This window comes from Phycodurus eques, chromosome 13 (genome assembly GCF_024500275.1).
Source record: "Phycodurus eques isolate BA_2022a chromosome 13, UOR_Pequ_1.1, whole genome shotgun sequence".
NCBI lineage: Eukaryota > Metazoa > Chordata > Actinopteri > Syngnathiformes > Syngnathidae > Phycodurus > Phycodurus eques.
The window spans coordinates 6,698,192-6,714,875 of NC_084537.1; the positions used below are offsets into that span (position 1 = coordinate 6,698,192).

Genomic DNA, 16,684 nt, shown 5'->3' on the forward strand with positions numbered 1-16,684 from the left:
ATGAGAGTACCTAAATAACAAGTAGTATAATTTGATAAACCAGTAAATGCAAATATTGCAAATATGGTTCCGTAAAGACATACAACCATTGAACAATCCTGATTTATAAAGCATGCAGAGGTAGTTTTTTCACCTCTGGATAGAGCTGGGCTATTAATTGATTTTCTCGATTAATTCAAGTTTATCGCTCAGGATTTTTTACTTTTAAAATCCCAAATCCCATTTTTTTTTCCCACAGATGAACTCTTTTACAAAAGTTAGTGTTCCCAATGTAACACCTTTTCCAATCCCTCCAGCGACTAGTTTTCAAATGCCAAGTAGCGACACTAATTCCAGCTAAGAAACCGACAACCTGAGCGGAATCATTTATACATTGAGTCAATAGTGTTGAACATTGCCAAAGACGTTGTCTAATAACATGTCGCAAAAGCAGGGATTTTATCAACATGTTGGATAATTTTGAAAACTTCCACAGAAATAATAAAAAAAGAAATCCATTATTTTTGTGGAAGTTGATGCCAGTTAATGTAGGGAAAATGTGTGGAAAACCTTTTTTTGAATATCCTCATTGTCATTTGCTTTTTTATATATATAAGCAGAGGGTAAAATATTATGTTAAGGCCATATCGACAAGGCTTAATTCTGGGGCCTGTGCTTTTAGCTTGCGTTAAAGAATATATCCCCATTTCATTAGTGTGCAATTAAAAGAAATGTTCCATGTATTTTTATGCATTGGTCACTGCTAAATGTTATAAACTTACTGAAATGTAATAATTTTTTGTGTTAATATGATAAGTTAAGGTAGGGTCTCTTTGGGGTAGAAGAAAGGGTTCTAGACTGACAGACTGTGATCGATGCTGTCTCGCCCAAACAGGTACACATGCTGATGTTCTTCTGTAACAATGCTTCATCTCAAATGCTCCCACCTCCCCATGTCCCCAAAACTTTATATTGAGTTCAAATGTCACAATACCAAATATCTGACTTTGATACTGCATAGTACCTTGATACTGACTATACCATGGGAAAAAACAAAACATTTCTTGAGCAGTGGAATCATAGATAACCCCTTTTGATTAAATAAAATAAAAAATTGAAACACTAGCAAAGCTATTAAAGCAAAGCAAATTTATTTATATAGCAAATTTCATAAACAAGGTAACTCAATGTGCTTTACATGATTAAAAGCATATAAAAAGAAAAAACAGCTTATAAACATTGTAATCAATTAGAAAAATAAAAGTACAGTTAAAACAGTCTACAGTGCAAGAAATATTTAAAAGTAGAAATGCTCTAAAAAGCATGAGGAAAAAATAAGTTTTTAACCTGGACTTAAAAAACATTCCCACTTGGGGCTAACGTCACTTCTACTGGCAACTTATTCCATTTGTGTGCAGCATAATAGATAAATGCTGCGTCACCATGTTTGATTTGAACTCTGTGCTCCACTATTTGACCTGAGTCTATAGATCTCAGAGCCCTGCTGGGTTTATATGCCATTAGCATTTCTTTCATGTATTCAGGATCTAAACCATTTAGCTATTTATAAACCAGCAATGATGCCGGCTTTCGCGAAAGCTCGGACAACAGTCAAAGCAGATACCTTAGTCCAAGCATCCACAATCCATTCACATATGGTGGCGTAACTCGCTCGGCATTGCCTCCCAGTCTTAGTTGCACTTGGTTTTTCACAGCGACTGTGAGATGGGCGCGCATGGAGTCACAGATCAACAGGGACGGTGACGCGTGGAAAAAAACATCCGGTCTCTTACGTACACCTCACTCAGCCACTCTCTCATTTTCTCCTCATCCTTCCAGCCCTTTTGATTGGCCTTAATGATGACTTCGGCTGGAAACCTTTTTTTAGGCAGCGTCTTCCTCTTAAAAATCACCATAGGTGGCAGTTTCTGTCCATTACCATGCCAACCAAGCACAACAGTAAAAGCCGACTTCTCGTGCCCCGTTGTGCGTATCGCTACCGTGGTGGTCCCCTTCTGCTCTACAGTGTGGTTCACCGGGATATCAAAAGTGAGCGGCACCTCGTCCACGTTGGTGATGTGGTTGGGCTGGATGTGTTTGTCGGCAATCTTTTTACTGCAGTAGGAGCGGAAGATGGCGAGCTTTTCCTTGTAATCCGCCGGAAGTTGTTACGCCAAGGTAGTCCTTGCCCAGATGGATAGATGGGACTGTTCCATAAAACGAAAGCACCAAGACGGACCTCCTTGAAAATGTTACATTTTCATTTCTCCTGCAAGCGTTATTGACCTCAGTCGAATGGTGACTGTAGAGATGCTTCTCCCGGCGGTTCTATGCTCATTAATCCATTGGTTTTCCAACTCGGGCCACCTCCCCTTGTTTCTAAGGAAACTGAGCTTCGTTTTCTTGACTTGGCGAAGCTCATTTTCCTGCTTCCTCCACCTCAGAACCATGGAGTCGTTGATCTTGAATTCTCTCGCGGCTGCTCGATTCCCATGTTCCTCCGCGTAACTGGCAGCTTGCAGTTTAAACTGTGCTTCATAAGCGTGTCTCTCCGTAGGTGCCATTTTCGGGGGTCCTTAGCCAAACCGATGTTGTTTTGCACAATGCACATACCGGCGCTATATACCTACTGGGAGCATGCCTGTAGCGTCATTTGTCACGCGCACCCTTCCCCCTTTACGTCCGCATACTGTACAAAGCCACGTCCGCCTTTCCTCTATATAAGCAGCGTGTCGGCAGGAAATGCTCCCAGTCAGTCAAGCGGAGCGCTCATCAAAGTCACACATAAGGCGCGCCGCATTATAAGGCGGCCCATCCATTTTTGGAGAAAATTTAATACTCTTAAGTGCGCCTTATGGTCGTGAAAATACGGTGCCTACATATATAAAAAAACTTCCACTTTATTTGTACTTCAGGAGTATAATCTTTCATTTCATTAATAAGTAATGGTTATGGGCTTGTATGTGACATTTCTGTCTGCTGAGTGTTCATTAAGCAGGTTACAGCAATTTTTGTCTCCATATTCCCTGATTACTAAATCCTTCAAGAAATAAATGTGGCCATCAACCTCACAAGATTTACATTTTTGAATCCTCCCTTTCCTATCACTCTTGCCACAGTGAATGTTTGCAGTTGATTGCATTGCTGTGTGTGTCAGCTTCCTTGTGTGTGCTCACAACATTTGGTCGGAAAGTCTGTTGAGGGACTTTGCCAAGGAGATAGCTTAACAAGACCATATTATTCGGCGCTACCATGCTCGCCCATACCTCAGAGTTTGTGCAACCAAACAGGAATAAAAGTGTCTTGTAAATTTGACACAGCACAGAGAAGAGTCTTGTTAACAAGCGTGACAGTGAATGAATTTAAAAATTGCAATGGACATGAAATCAGGCTTCAAAATGGTCAAGAATTGAGACATTCTTTGAGCTTGCAGACGCTGTGAGCGTGTCGCTGAGAGCTCTGAAAATCCCGCTGCTTCTGTCAATCAAATATACGTACCACCTTTCTTCTCTCACGGGTCCTGTCCCGCGACAGAGATATCACACGCATTCATGAGCTGCAGAGAAGCAGCCTCTGAGCCGGCATAATGACCATAAACCATGCAGCCATGACAATTTTTCCTCCTTTGAAATTCAGCGGACAATGCGTTTCTGTGGCCCCAGTATGGTGCTCCGTAAGTGGACAAAGCCGCGCTATGCTCTCTGGTTCTCCTGGATGAATTTTGGAGGGAAGGAGGCTGTGAGGCTAACATCACTAACGCTGTTGTGCTGGACCTCCAGCGGCTTCTCTACCCACTGGCAATGGGCCGCGGGGTGGTGGCTCTCGTCCGTTTTTCTGCTGCCTTGCAACACAACGTGCATAGGTGCCAGGTGGCAAGACACGTTGCCCAAATAACACAAAACACGTCACTTAAGGGAAGATGTATTTGTTTAAGTTGTGGTCGTATTTCATGGCCAGTTGCACACTGTACTGGAAGAACTGGGTGAAATGATTTATGGACAAAGAAGTGCAGTTCCATTGTATGGCCACTGCATGGAATAAGGGCACTTGGTTTTTATATAGTGGGAGTGGGGTATCTGCCCTAGCCTAGGCTAGTTTTTAGCCCTGCCCACAAAGTCAGGAAGATTTAGGTGAAAGAGTTTTAAGCCAGGTATCAACAATTCAGTACTATATTGTTCTCAGTCTTTGCATGTTTTCAGCACTTATCTTCAACCATATTTAATGTATTTAGAAACAAAACACAAAAATGAGCTTGGTTACACTTTAATTGTGAGGGTGGGTAGTGGATTCTTGGGGTGGTTTGATGTTATTGATTGGGTATGTGTGTGGCTTTGTGTAAAGAAGATTTTGACACGATTCCCCCTGCTATGGCCTAAAATAAACCCGTCATTGCATTCCAGTTCACTCATGCTTCCTCCCTTCATGTCTTCTATCGCTTGCCGGCTTTCTGGCTCTTGATGAATCCCTGAGGTAGCTGTTGGTTTGGTTAGATACAGAAATCTAAGTTGTACACTTCTCACCTCATAAATTGCTGACCAACCAGTCAGTGTTAGAAGTCAGTGTTTTTTTAAAGAAGTTGCACTGAGTGTTTCAATTACAATAAGGTGAAAGATTACTTCACAAGTTAATGATTTGTTATAATGAAGGATTTCCGAATCAGAAAAAAAGAATGCTTAATCCTTGTGCTATTCTGAAGTAAAGAAGTCCTTGTCCAACAAATGAAAAATCCAGTTTGATTATTTGAAAACTATCTATAGCCCCCCTGGTGGCAGTTTTTTGGGGTTGCAGGTTTTGTCACAACCCCGGATAGAGAGTATCCTGTCGCGTTTTGGCTGCCACTTCTCCCTCGAAAAAAAATTATTTTCACTTTAAAATGGCTTTCTTTAACCATGATCCCTCACCGTACCGTGGACAAAGGTAGAAGCCCGTCAGAATAAAGTAAGTAGTATCAACAAACGTCTGCAACTTTTGTTGTTGTTGTTGTTGTGATTGGATTCTGAAAATTCTAATTCGGCGTTTGTTTTTGTCAGCATACTTGAGTGCCAATTCGAGTCACCACCCATTCATGCATAACCCTACTTAACATAGAAGAAGAAAGGTAGTGCTTCCGTCTTCTTAAACAATGTATTAATCAATCAGGGAGGTCTAGATCCCTGATACAAAATCTTTAAACTTTGTGGTAACAGATTTAGAGGCTCTTTTCGTGAAATGGGCAGAAGACTATTATTTTTGTCCATGTACAGTTTTTTATACTTTGCCGCACGCTTTCCCCTGTATCAATGAAGGACTTTGAATAAAAGAAACAATAAGGATGGCGCTTCAGTGGAAAGTCAGCTTTAGTGACTAAAAATTAATTGAACAGTCTTTGGTCACCTCACTGTGTGAGGAACCTCCACATAATCACTCGGTCTCATGCTTGAGCAGCGAATGGTCCAAATTCTTTATAACTGCAGTATATAGAAATATGAGGAGCAGGGGAGGGCAGTGTTTCCCAGTGGAGATGTCATTAAGGTCTGTGTTTTGTACTCAAGCTTCCGTTTGTTATAGATATGCAGGATCAAGTTCCTTTCTCTTTGATTCTTCTGATTCTGTTTCTCATAAAATCCCACATAGGCTCAAAATACAGTTAATACTAAAACAGTAAAAATGGGGGGAAAGGTTGAGCCATTGTGAAGATGTTTTTTTTTCTTTATCACACTAAAAGAAGAACCCAACTTAAAGTTCCTTCCGTCTCCTCTCTGTCTTGGGTAGGGTTTCACCTGAGTGGAACGGTAACCGAACCCGCCACCTCATCGGAGCCGGAGGTCACCCACAAGGTAGCCATCAGCTTTGATCGTTGCAAGATTACCTCTGTCACCTGTGGCTGTGGAAATCGTGACATTTTCTACTGCGCCCATGTGGTGGCGCTGTCTCTGTACAGGATCCGCAAGCCTGAGCAGGTAAAGTATACACTCTGTACAGTTCAGACTAAAGAAGCCCAAGACCAATATCATTGTACAGTGTACACTAATTGTACTCCACGGTAGCATTTTATTCCATGCATGCTGAGAATTTTGCCAACCCAGAAAACAATATATCATATATTGTGTTTAAAGAATTGCTACATAAATGAAAGACAAGGGACTGTGGCACTTTGGTTGTATAGTTGGGGTACATGTTGTGATACAGTTTTGTTCTGTTTTCGCAGGTGAAGCTTCGGTTGCCCATCTCAGAGACATTGTTCCAAATGAACAGAGACCAACTGCAGAAGCTGGTCCAGTATCTGATTACAGCCCACCACACGGAGGTGCTACCCACAGCTCAGAAACTGGCCGACGAGATCCTCTCATCCAACTCTGAGATCAACCAGGTTCACGGTGCGGCAACGTACAGTACTCCCTTCTCATGTTTCTGTTTTGAGAGGAATATGCAATTTATGAGTATTTCCTACAAACCCATCAATTTATTTCAAAGCTATTCTCTGCTGTCAAAAATGTTTGAACATTCACAAGTACTTTTCCTGGATGATCTATTTGTTAGGGAGTTATGTTCATACTTATTTAGAAGCTTCTATAGTTCAAAGGACAGGCCCACGGACGTGTCCTGCTTACACAGACAGTGCTGCAAACAGAGAAGAGCTAGTTTGAGTCTGTGTTGCCATCTTCGTGATTTGGTGGCTATATTTAACCCTCTGGCAACTATTTTTTATAAACGTGACTAGCGAGTTCAACTCTTTCTAAGAAACAGATAACGTGAGTGGAAAAGACTTTCACGTTGTTTTGCGCATGACAAGAAAGGAACCTGATGGAAGGCCATAATGTCGTCACAAGGGGGGTTTATATGGAGCCTTGTACTCCGATTATAATCGGGTTAGATGCCCAAACCAAATGAAAATGCTCCTCAATATAGATACCTCAATCGGAATAAACGGACCGAATCCGAATGGAATTTCATTCGGTTTCCTTTTACCAAACCGATCAGAATTACAACCCCAATTCCAATGAAGTTGGGACGTTGTCCTAAACATAAATAAAAACAGAATACAATGATTTGCAAATCACGTTCAACCTATGTTTAATTGAAGACACTACAAACACAAGCTATTTAATGTTAAAACTGATAAACTTGAATATTTTTAGGAAATAATCATGAACTTTGAATTTTATGGCTGCAACACGTTCCAAAAAAGCTGGGACAGGGACATGTTTACCACTTTGTTACATCACCTTTTATTTGAAAAACATTCAATAAACGTTTGGGAACTGAGGACACTAATTGTAGGTGAAATTCTTTCCCATTCTTGCTTGATGTACAGCTTCAGCTGTTCAACAGTCCGGGGTCTCCGTTGTCGTATTTTAAGCTTCATAATGTGCCACACATTTTCAATGGGAGACAGGTCTGGACTGCAGGCAGGCCAGTCTCGTACCCACACTCTTTTACTACGAAGCCACGCTGTTGTAACACGTGCAGAATGTGGTTTGGCATTGTCTTGCAGAAATAAGCAGGGGCGTCCATGAAAAAGACGTTGCTTGGATGGCAGCATATGTTTCTCCAAAACCCGTATGTACCTTTCAGCATTAATGGTGCCTTCACAAATGTGTAAGTGGCACTAACACAGCCCCATACCATCACAAGATACTGGCTTTTGTACTTTGCGTCCAAAACAGTCCGGATGGTTCTTTTCCTCTTTGGCCCGGAAGACACGACGTCCACAATTTCCAAAAACAATTTGAAATTTGGACTCGTCGGACCACAGAACACCTTTCCACTTTGCATCAGTCCATCTTAGATGAGCTCGGGCCCAGAGAAGCCGGCGGCGTTTCTGGGTGTTGTTGATAAATGGCTTTTGTTTCGCATCGTAGAGTTTCAAGCTGAACTGTATTTACTGACATTGGTTTTCTGAGGTGTTCCTGAGCCCATGTGGTGATATCCTTTTCGCATTGATGTCGGTTTTTGAGGCAGTGCCGCCTGAGAGATCGAAGGTCACAAGCATTCAATGTTGGTTCTCGGCTTTGCCGCTTATATGCAGTGATTTCTCCAGATTCTCTGAAGCTTTTGATGATGAAATGGATCGTAGATGATGAAATCCCTAAATTTCTTGCAATTGTACGACCTAAACCTTGCCCCATCTTTGCTTGTGAATGACTGAGCAATTCAGGCAAGTTCCTTTTCTACCCAATAATGGCACCCACCTGTTCCCAATGAGCCTGTTCACCTGTGGGATGTTCCAAACAGGTGTTTGATGAGCATTCCTCAACTTTCTCATTCTTTTTTGCCACCTGTCCCAGCTTTTTTAGAACGTGTTGCAGCCATAGAATTCTTAGTTAAGGATTATTTGCTAAAAACAATCAAGTTTATCAGTTTGAACATTAAATATCTCATATTTGTAGTGTATTCAATTAAATATAGGTTGAACATGATTTGCAAATCATTGTATTCTGTTTTTATTTATGTTTAACACAACATCCCAACTTCATTGGAATTGGGATTCTAAATTTAGTTTTTAAAAAAAAAAAGGGGGTGGGGGTTCTTCACCAAGTACCAAATCATGTTTTGTTAGGGGGTCAAATACTTATTTCCCTCAATGAATAGCAAAATAATTTTAGTCTTTTGTTTTATTTGATTTTCTAGATTTTCTTTTTGATATTCTGTCCATCTCTGTTAAAATTCACCTACCATTGAAATTATAGACCGTTCATGTCTTGTGTAAACTTGTAAAATCAGTGCGGGATTACATAATTATTTCCTCCACTGTACACCAGTTGTAAAGCGTTCCACCCATTAAATATGTAAGCCCAGAGGCTGTCGTACATCAGAACTTCGCTGCACCTGAGACTTGCAAAGTCTGGTTTCAAATGGCTCATTTAATTACTGGACTTCTGCACCCATTTCACATCCTCATACTAGAGGCAGCATGGTTGAGAACCTAGCAGAAAAAGTAGAGTGACTGGAGAAAAGATGAAAAGAAGTGGAACGTCAGAGAAGTGAACCTGCATTAGGGACATGGCGAACTTCAAACACCCTACAAAACAACTTTTTTTTTTTTTTTCAAATTCGTCTCCCTCTGTTAATATTGACATTCTACAGCTCTCCAGTTCAGCAAACCAACATCGTCGAGAACAAGTCATGGCGGGTGTTGATCCATGATCAAGGCTTTGATTGAGGAATGTTGCCATTTGCGGGTTTTTTTGTTTCCCACAGCCAGATTGAAACGTGTGGTTTCAGATCCTCAGCGTCTTGCTTTGATCAATGCAACCGCCTGCCCCCTTCGCTCCTTCCAAATCAGAATTTTTAGAAACACACACACACACTCACACACACACACACACACACACACACACACACAGTGTAGAACAGAAAAAAAGGAAAACCGAAGCAAAGTGGTGTCGGCACACTTCCTGCTGCAGAGAATAAAATAAATACTGAATTCCTCATGTTGTTGAGTTCAGTTTGCAGAGCTGGGCAAATCTTGGATGAGCACAGGAAGTGTGATGTTTTTCTATAAAGCACGTTTTGAAATGAATTTCCCATGGTCTCAATCTGTGAATAAAACTCTGAGTCTACTAAGAACATGACACAATAGAGCCAACAAGTGAATCCACACAATCTTTAATAAAGATAATTTCACAGTAATTTTCAGTTTATGCTTTCTTTTTTTTTTTTTTTTCTCTCAACGTTTCACATGATGACCTGCTATTTAAGTGTGTGTGTTTGTTTGTTTCCTTCAGGTGCTCCCGATCCAACTGCCGGCGCAAGCATTGACGATGACAATTGCTGGCATCTGGATGAAGAACAAGTCAGGGAACAAGTCAAGCAGTTTCTTTCCCAGGGAGGATACTATGGCTCTGGGAAGCAGCTCAACTCCATGTTTGCCAAGGTATAATTTGCTCTGCTGGATTTGTTTTAGTATTCTTCACAACTTTCTCTTTAAATGCACCAGTAAGCAAGCAGGCTGAACACACGGGATAAAATTTAATGCTACGATATTGTATTTATTTCTGAAGGCATGAAATACCACGAGCACTGACCCAGTGAAGTGCTTTTCTCTCCTATTAAGAAAAGTGACAGTCCTGTGACAGTGACAATAAAATTGTATTCTATTTTATTCTATTCTATCTTAAAGTTTCTGCATTGGATCCTTAATTAGCAAACATTACACATTATTGAAATCATATTTCCAAAAAGGATTTAACACATCGTGTTTGGTGAAAGTTGTCAGTTGAAAATTATTAGCTTACTACTATTTACTATTACTATTACTATTGAACTTGCTATTCTGCAGTGGCAAAGGCCACATTGGTCTGGAACTAAATTTAAATATGTCTGTAAAGTGAACAATCTGTATTCAGTTCAATGGCACAAGGAAACATAACACCCGCAGGCCACATGAACATGTGGAGATTTGTAAATGGAATTCTTTAAAGTTTAAGCATTAACATGTTGGTTAAATATAACTCAGGAAATCCTCAGTCTATTTTAGAGATCATATAAATACACTTTCTTGGTCCCTCTTGAATGTGAAATAAGATCGCTCTGAAGACGGAAAATTATATGCTGTGATAAATTTTCTGCTTTTCATTTTCAGGATTATTGAATGGAAACCAAGAAAGTGCCAGCCTTGCATTTTCTAAAAGTCAAATCATCCGATATTGGATTCAAAATATAAATCATATACCTTGCAACTGTATTAATACCTGTCCTGGCCTGGCCTCATGATGATTTTTGCGGTAGATTAGGCTGATTGCAGTTTTCTTAAGCATTACATACATCAGTTAATCTGAGTTGAAAGACTGCCAATTACAAAATGTGACAAAAACTCTTTTTTTTTGGGGCGGGGGGGTGTCTTTCTAGGTGCGTGAGATGCTAAGAATGCGTGACTCCAATGGTGCCCGTATGCTGACTCTCATAACAGAACAGTTTATGGCAGACCCGCGACTTTCGCTGTGGAGACAGCAAGGCACAGGCATGACGGACAAATGCAGGCAACTTTGGGATGAGTTGGGTAAGAACAGTCAGGGAAAATGCACCTTATAAAAAAAGGTTGATGTAGTTTCTCCCTGTTCTTTACCTGTCTGGGCCTTTCCTCTCTCTCATGGCCCGGAGTGAACAATTAAGGCCTTAAATCAATAAAGTTGCTCAGATTCTGTGCAATTAATCTGAGCATTTAGGAGGTCAATGAAAACACCTCCTGGTGAGCGAACAGAAACAGAAATAAGTCTCCTGTTTGTCAGAAAAAAACAATGACCCTTTTTTAAAGACACGTTGTTAATATTAAATAGAAACAACCAACCAATTGCTGTATAATTTTATAATCGTTTTATTAAGTTAAATGTTTGAAAAACTCTGGTAAAGATATATACTTGCTGTTTTGTAACTTGTATTGATTAAAAAAAATTATATTTTGCCTTTTTTTACTACTTTCACCACTTTTCTACACAGTATTTTAATCACTCGAAAAGCCTGTACAATGAATTGGTGATGTGACTGCCCTAGGTGCATTGTGGGTGTGTGTGGTGTTAAACCCCCACTGTAAAAGTGAGGAGAAGAGCAGTTGGCTCAAGCAGCTGAAGAAGTGGAGCGACATGGATGTGTGCCCGCTGGAAGATGGCAACTATGGTAGCGAGCTCCCAAACATCACCAATGCTCTGCCGCAGAGCAACCTCGGCCAGGGTCAGTATAAAATCACACATACAGTATAGTCATACTTACAATTAGGGATGCACGGATACCACTTATTTCTGCCCGAGTACAAGTACTTACATTTGAGTATTCGCCAACATCAAGTACAATTATGTCTTGCAATTGATGATGAAAATGAGCAAAAGTGCCGCAGGCCCTGGACTGGCTTTGTGACGTGAGCTCGGCTGTCCAGGATGTAACTTGAGAAACTCGCTTGCCAGACATCCCGTCGCCATAATTCGCTCAGGCGGCGGCCATCTTCTATTTTGGAGAGCATAATTTGCTGTCAGTTGTCATCCACGTTTACCTTAAAGTGTCTCCACACGGCTGACACGACTCCTACCTAGAAGGTATATGTCAAGCTGTTAGTCTTATCGGTTGCTTAGTATCAAAGCATTTTTATGAGTCAGAGTACAAACGTATAGTATCAGCATAGATACTGATGCTGGTTTCTGTGCATCCCTACTTACATATAGCTACAGTTCAATACCCCTGGTGTTGAGTGTGTGTTTTGCTTGTTAGACTCTCTGTCCAGGCCAAGGAGGACGGTGTTCAGCAGGGCTGTCGAGGCTTGCAATCTCCACTGGCAGGGGAGCCACCTCCAGAGGATCATCAGCAGTGACTACTACATGTCCCCATCATACCAGAGAGACGAGGAGAGTCTGCTATTTAATCCACAGGGACTGCCCCTCTGGCTTGGTACGCACACACACGCACATAGTGATTTATGTCAAACAATGAAAATTTCCATCAGTTACCAGTTTTAACAAATGTTATATAACACATTGAAATGGGTGCACGCATTGTGCATACCTGTATTTTCAATGTCTTTAACCAGCCTAAAGTTACTACCCGAAGTTAGACATATTATCTATTGGATCAGAAGGCCCCTCACTTATTTTCCATATGCAAAAAAAGTTACTGAATTCCCACATTAAGGTAACCCAACATACATACACTATACACACACAGTAATATTAATCACACTCAGGTCAGATTCTGTGATTTAAAACAGCAATCAGAAACATGGTGCTTAGATTGTGTGCTTATTATCACAGTGTTTAATAGCATAAATAGTGTGATTGTTAGACTTAAACATGTCTCCACCTTGCCTTTTGTAAAAATAAACAGACCACGTACCGACAGCATGTGCTCGTGTAGATGCCCTACGTTCCCACGGTTACTCCAGGGAAGCTTTGCGATTGGCAGTGGCTATCATCAACACGCTGCGCCTCCTGCAGCAGCGTGAAATGGATATCTATAAACACCAAAAGAAAGGTAATGTGCACGTACACACACACCACCTTTTTTCATTGATGTCTACAATCTTTTATGTTTTGGGATGACTTATGAATAACGAGCCCACTTACTCTGCTCTTGTCCTTCCTCCAGAGCTTCTTCAGAGGGGCGTGACTACCACCACTAACCTGGAAGGTTGGGTAGGACACCCTCTGGACCCCATTGGCTGCCTCTTTACCACACTCACCGAAACATGCCGGGTCGATGACGACAGCTCCATGGACACCGGAGGTACAAAATTATTAACGTCAACTGAGTAATTGTATTCATTAGTGTGGTAAAGCTTTGCAACTATTAGCCAAAATCGTGTTGCCAATTGATTTTTCCTTTACCTGCATCACTATTGACATGGTTCTAAGCAAACCTGCTGTCCACTAAACCTTCAACTGACATATTAAACAAAACTAAGCTGCAGTGCAGTCTTTTTTCTATGAAATTCACTGTATGCACAACAATACCTTCTGGTTCAACAGCTTCCTTGTTGGCCTGAACAGTAGATGAATTGTCAACCAGAGCTGAGGTGAACCGGCTCATCAGCAGTGACTCAACACACAACAGACTCCTATGTTCTAATGGCAGGACCGGGAGCTATTATGCTGCATAATCTAGCATGGAATGAATGGAGAAGGCTGGAACAGCCTGCTGTTTAAGGTCATATTGGATGTGTTTTCTGTGTGTACTACGCATACTACAGTATACACAGAGAATATAAAAAATCTACTCACCCCTGTTCAAATGCCAGGTTTTTGTGATATAAAAAAATAAGACCAAGATAAAAATGTCAAATCTTTAACCTCTATTATTGTAATGTGGCCTATAAGCTGTAGAATGCAATTGAAAAAAAAAATGAAGAAGGTAAGTAAAAATAAACAACTGAGATAATGGAACACAGTCAAGACAGTCATCATCAAGTTGAGAAAATACCAGCAGTGATATTATCAAAAACATGACATCCCTCCAAAATTGATGAAAAGATGAGAAGGAAACTGGTCAGGGGGGCTGCCAAGAGGCCAACAGCAAGGATCCGTTGAGACTCTGATAGTACTGGCTGTTTAATACATGTGACAACAATCTCCCATCTTCTTCATATGTCTGGGCTGGATGGTAGGAAAAAGACGGAAGCTTAATCATACAAAGAAAAATATCTAAGCCCGTCGACATTTTGCAAAAACACACTTGAAATCTTCCAAATGCATGCCACAAAATGTGTTATAGTGCAATGACAATGACATAGTCAACATTTTTTGCCATAATTCCAAAAGGTACAGTATGTTTGGCACAAACACAACACTGCTTATCAACAAAAGAACACCAACCCTACAATGAAGCATAGTGGTTCCTGCTAGAAAGCGAAGAAATGTCAGGAAAAGCGTATTAGGAGCCTAACTTTATCCAGGGTTAATCAGAAGGACTTTAATTGTAGGATTTGCATCTTTCAGCATGTCAATGACCCAAAGCACTTCACCAGAAAAAGATTTTGTATTACTATTTTTAAATTTATTTATTTGAATTGGATTAATCTTGGTTTTTTTTTTGAAGAAGGCTCTGCACAGGAAATGACCTGGCAATCTCACAGATTAATAAAATTAGAAAATTAAAAAACAAGTAAAAGGCAAAGATGCTGCAACAAAGTATTAGTTTGAGGGTGTGCATATTTATACAACTAGGTTATTGTACATCCATCCATTTTGCGTACTGCTTATCTTCACTAGAGTCGCGGGCGTGCTGGAGCCTATCCCATCTGACTGTGGGCGAGAGGCGGGGTACACCCTGAACTGCTCACCAGCCTATAGCAGAATATTATATTGTACGTCCCCCCACCAAAAAGATGTTTGTTTTTCAATTCATCCATCCATCCATTTTCTACCGCTTATCCAAGGTCAGGTCGCGGGGCCAGTAGCTTTAGCAATTGTTTATTAAAAAGGTGGAAGAAGTCTTGAAATGATTTATCTTGGTCTAATTTTTTTACATCACTAAATACTGAGATTTGAACAGGTGTGTAGACTTTTTATAGCCACTATAAAAAAAAAAGGTCTCTGTGCTCATCCCTACTATTTATATATTTATTTTATTGTGTTTTTAATATATATGGGGTGTCTTTTTCATTGTTTCTGGCCTTTAAGGAACAGTTCCATTCAAACAATATAATGTATCTGTTGTTTTTATTTTATTTTTTTTATTTATTCATTTTCTTTTTCTTTTTTTTTCCTTTTAGCATTTATTCTTGTGTGTGTCCCCATGTTTTATTCTTCCTGGCAGACTGTTGCTCATTTACTAACTCCAATTGTATCCCTATCCTAGTCAGGTAGTTGAAGGCCACACATACTGTATAGTGTACACCTCTGTTTAAATTTAATCCGAACATGTGTAAGTCACATCATTTACATCTTTACAGGTGAATGTTAATTAAAATATATCGTTTTGCTTTCTTGGTAAAAGAAAGCCATGTTAGTTGAGCTATCTTGGACATGTTTAAAATTAAATTCTAATCTAAGGTTAGTTGGAGTGAAGGGAATTTGGGTGGATTGTTATTTACCCCTAAATTCATAACAGCAACAACTGTAATGCCTAAAATTACGATCTGATGATTCATATTTCTTCTCCCCCATCTCTAAGACGGTGAGCCCAGACGTCCAGTCTACCACCATGTGCCAGTCTGGGGCAGTCATGATACAGGAGAGTCCTACCTGACACTTGCCTTAGAGGTGACTCTGATGGGTATGGGCCAACAAAGGATAATGCCAGAAGGCCTCTACGCTCAGGATAAGGTATGAAAGTTGTGAAGTTGTGCTTACTGTCATATGTTGCTCACATTTTTACTGTCATTTGAACTCTCGTGTGCTACTGACATGGTTCATGTGAGTAAGTGTCAGTGAAAACTAAGTACAGTTATTGACGCGCACATAGAGCAACACGCGCGTACAATTTTGTTCTCTGAGAAAACCGATATATAAAGTAGATTTTTAATCAAGATGAATTTTAACTTTTTGTGCAAATGAATTATAGTGGAACCTCAATATAGCGGACTAATAGGGACAGGGGGGGGCAGTGTGTGTGTGGGGGGGGGGGGGGGGGGGGGGGTCGTCCGTTATATAGCCAATTGTCCGTTACATTGAAGCAGTTTTTTTCTGAGGCGGTATGCACCCATATTACTGTACAGCGCAAAATTGTTTTATAGTAGTTGTTTTTTGTGGCCTAAAACTCCCATTATAGTACAAAGTTATTGTAAATAAATATTAAAAAACACTTAAAAGTTTGAAAGTTTAACATTTTATCCAAACTTACCAAAGCCATTTCTTAAGCTTTGGGACTCCAACAAACCACAGTGAGAGGCATTATCCACAAATAGCAAAAACATAGAACAGTGGTGAACCTTCCCAGGAAATGGCCCAGAAATACATCCTTCCCATTCTCTGCCTGCATTGCACCACAGCTCCAGTAAACAACAGCGGCCAATTCTGTAACTTATAGACTTTGTCAACAGTATTTTAATTGACAAATGGAAACTGTTTTTTAACACACTGTTCAGTCCCAAGGGTCCGTTTTATCCAATATCTGTTATATCAGGGTCCGTTTTATCAAGGTTCCACTTTTGTTCTCATAGTTAATATTTTTCTGTGTAATTTTTAAAAGGATTTTTCAAACGATGCATTTCCACAAATGCTTTTTTTTATTGCAACATCATGTATTGAGTATAAAATGTACAGAATACTGTGCAATGTGTAACTTTTGTGACTCTTGTGTGTTT

At 40.3% G+C, this 16,684-nt stretch overlaps 1 protein-coding gene across 1 annotated transcript in view; it reads left to right on the plus strand.

The window, feature by feature from the left end:
• zswim5 (zinc finger, SWIM-type containing 5) overlaps nt 1-16,684 on the plus strand; it is a 65,309-nt gene that overhangs the window by 36,314 nt on the left and 12,311 nt on the right. Inside the window, exons 2-10 of the mRNA XM_061693687.1 lie at nt 5,731-5,918; nt 6,167-6,335; nt 9,687-9,835; nt 10,810-10,960; nt 11,452-11,628; nt 12,160-12,336; nt 12,769-12,915; nt 13,030-13,167; nt 15,553-15,704. Of these exons, the coding sequence (XP_061549671.1) occupies nt 5,731-5,918; nt 6,167-6,335; nt 9,687-9,835; nt 10,810-10,960; nt 11,452-11,628; nt 12,160-12,336; nt 12,769-12,915; nt 13,030-13,167; nt 15,553-15,704 (1,448 nt within the window). The remainder of the gene's footprint in view (nt 1-5,730; nt 5,919-6,166; nt 6,336-9,686; nt 9,836-10,809; nt 10,961-11,451; nt 11,629-12,159; nt 12,337-12,768; nt 12,916-13,029; nt 13,168-15,552; nt 15,705-16,684) is intronic.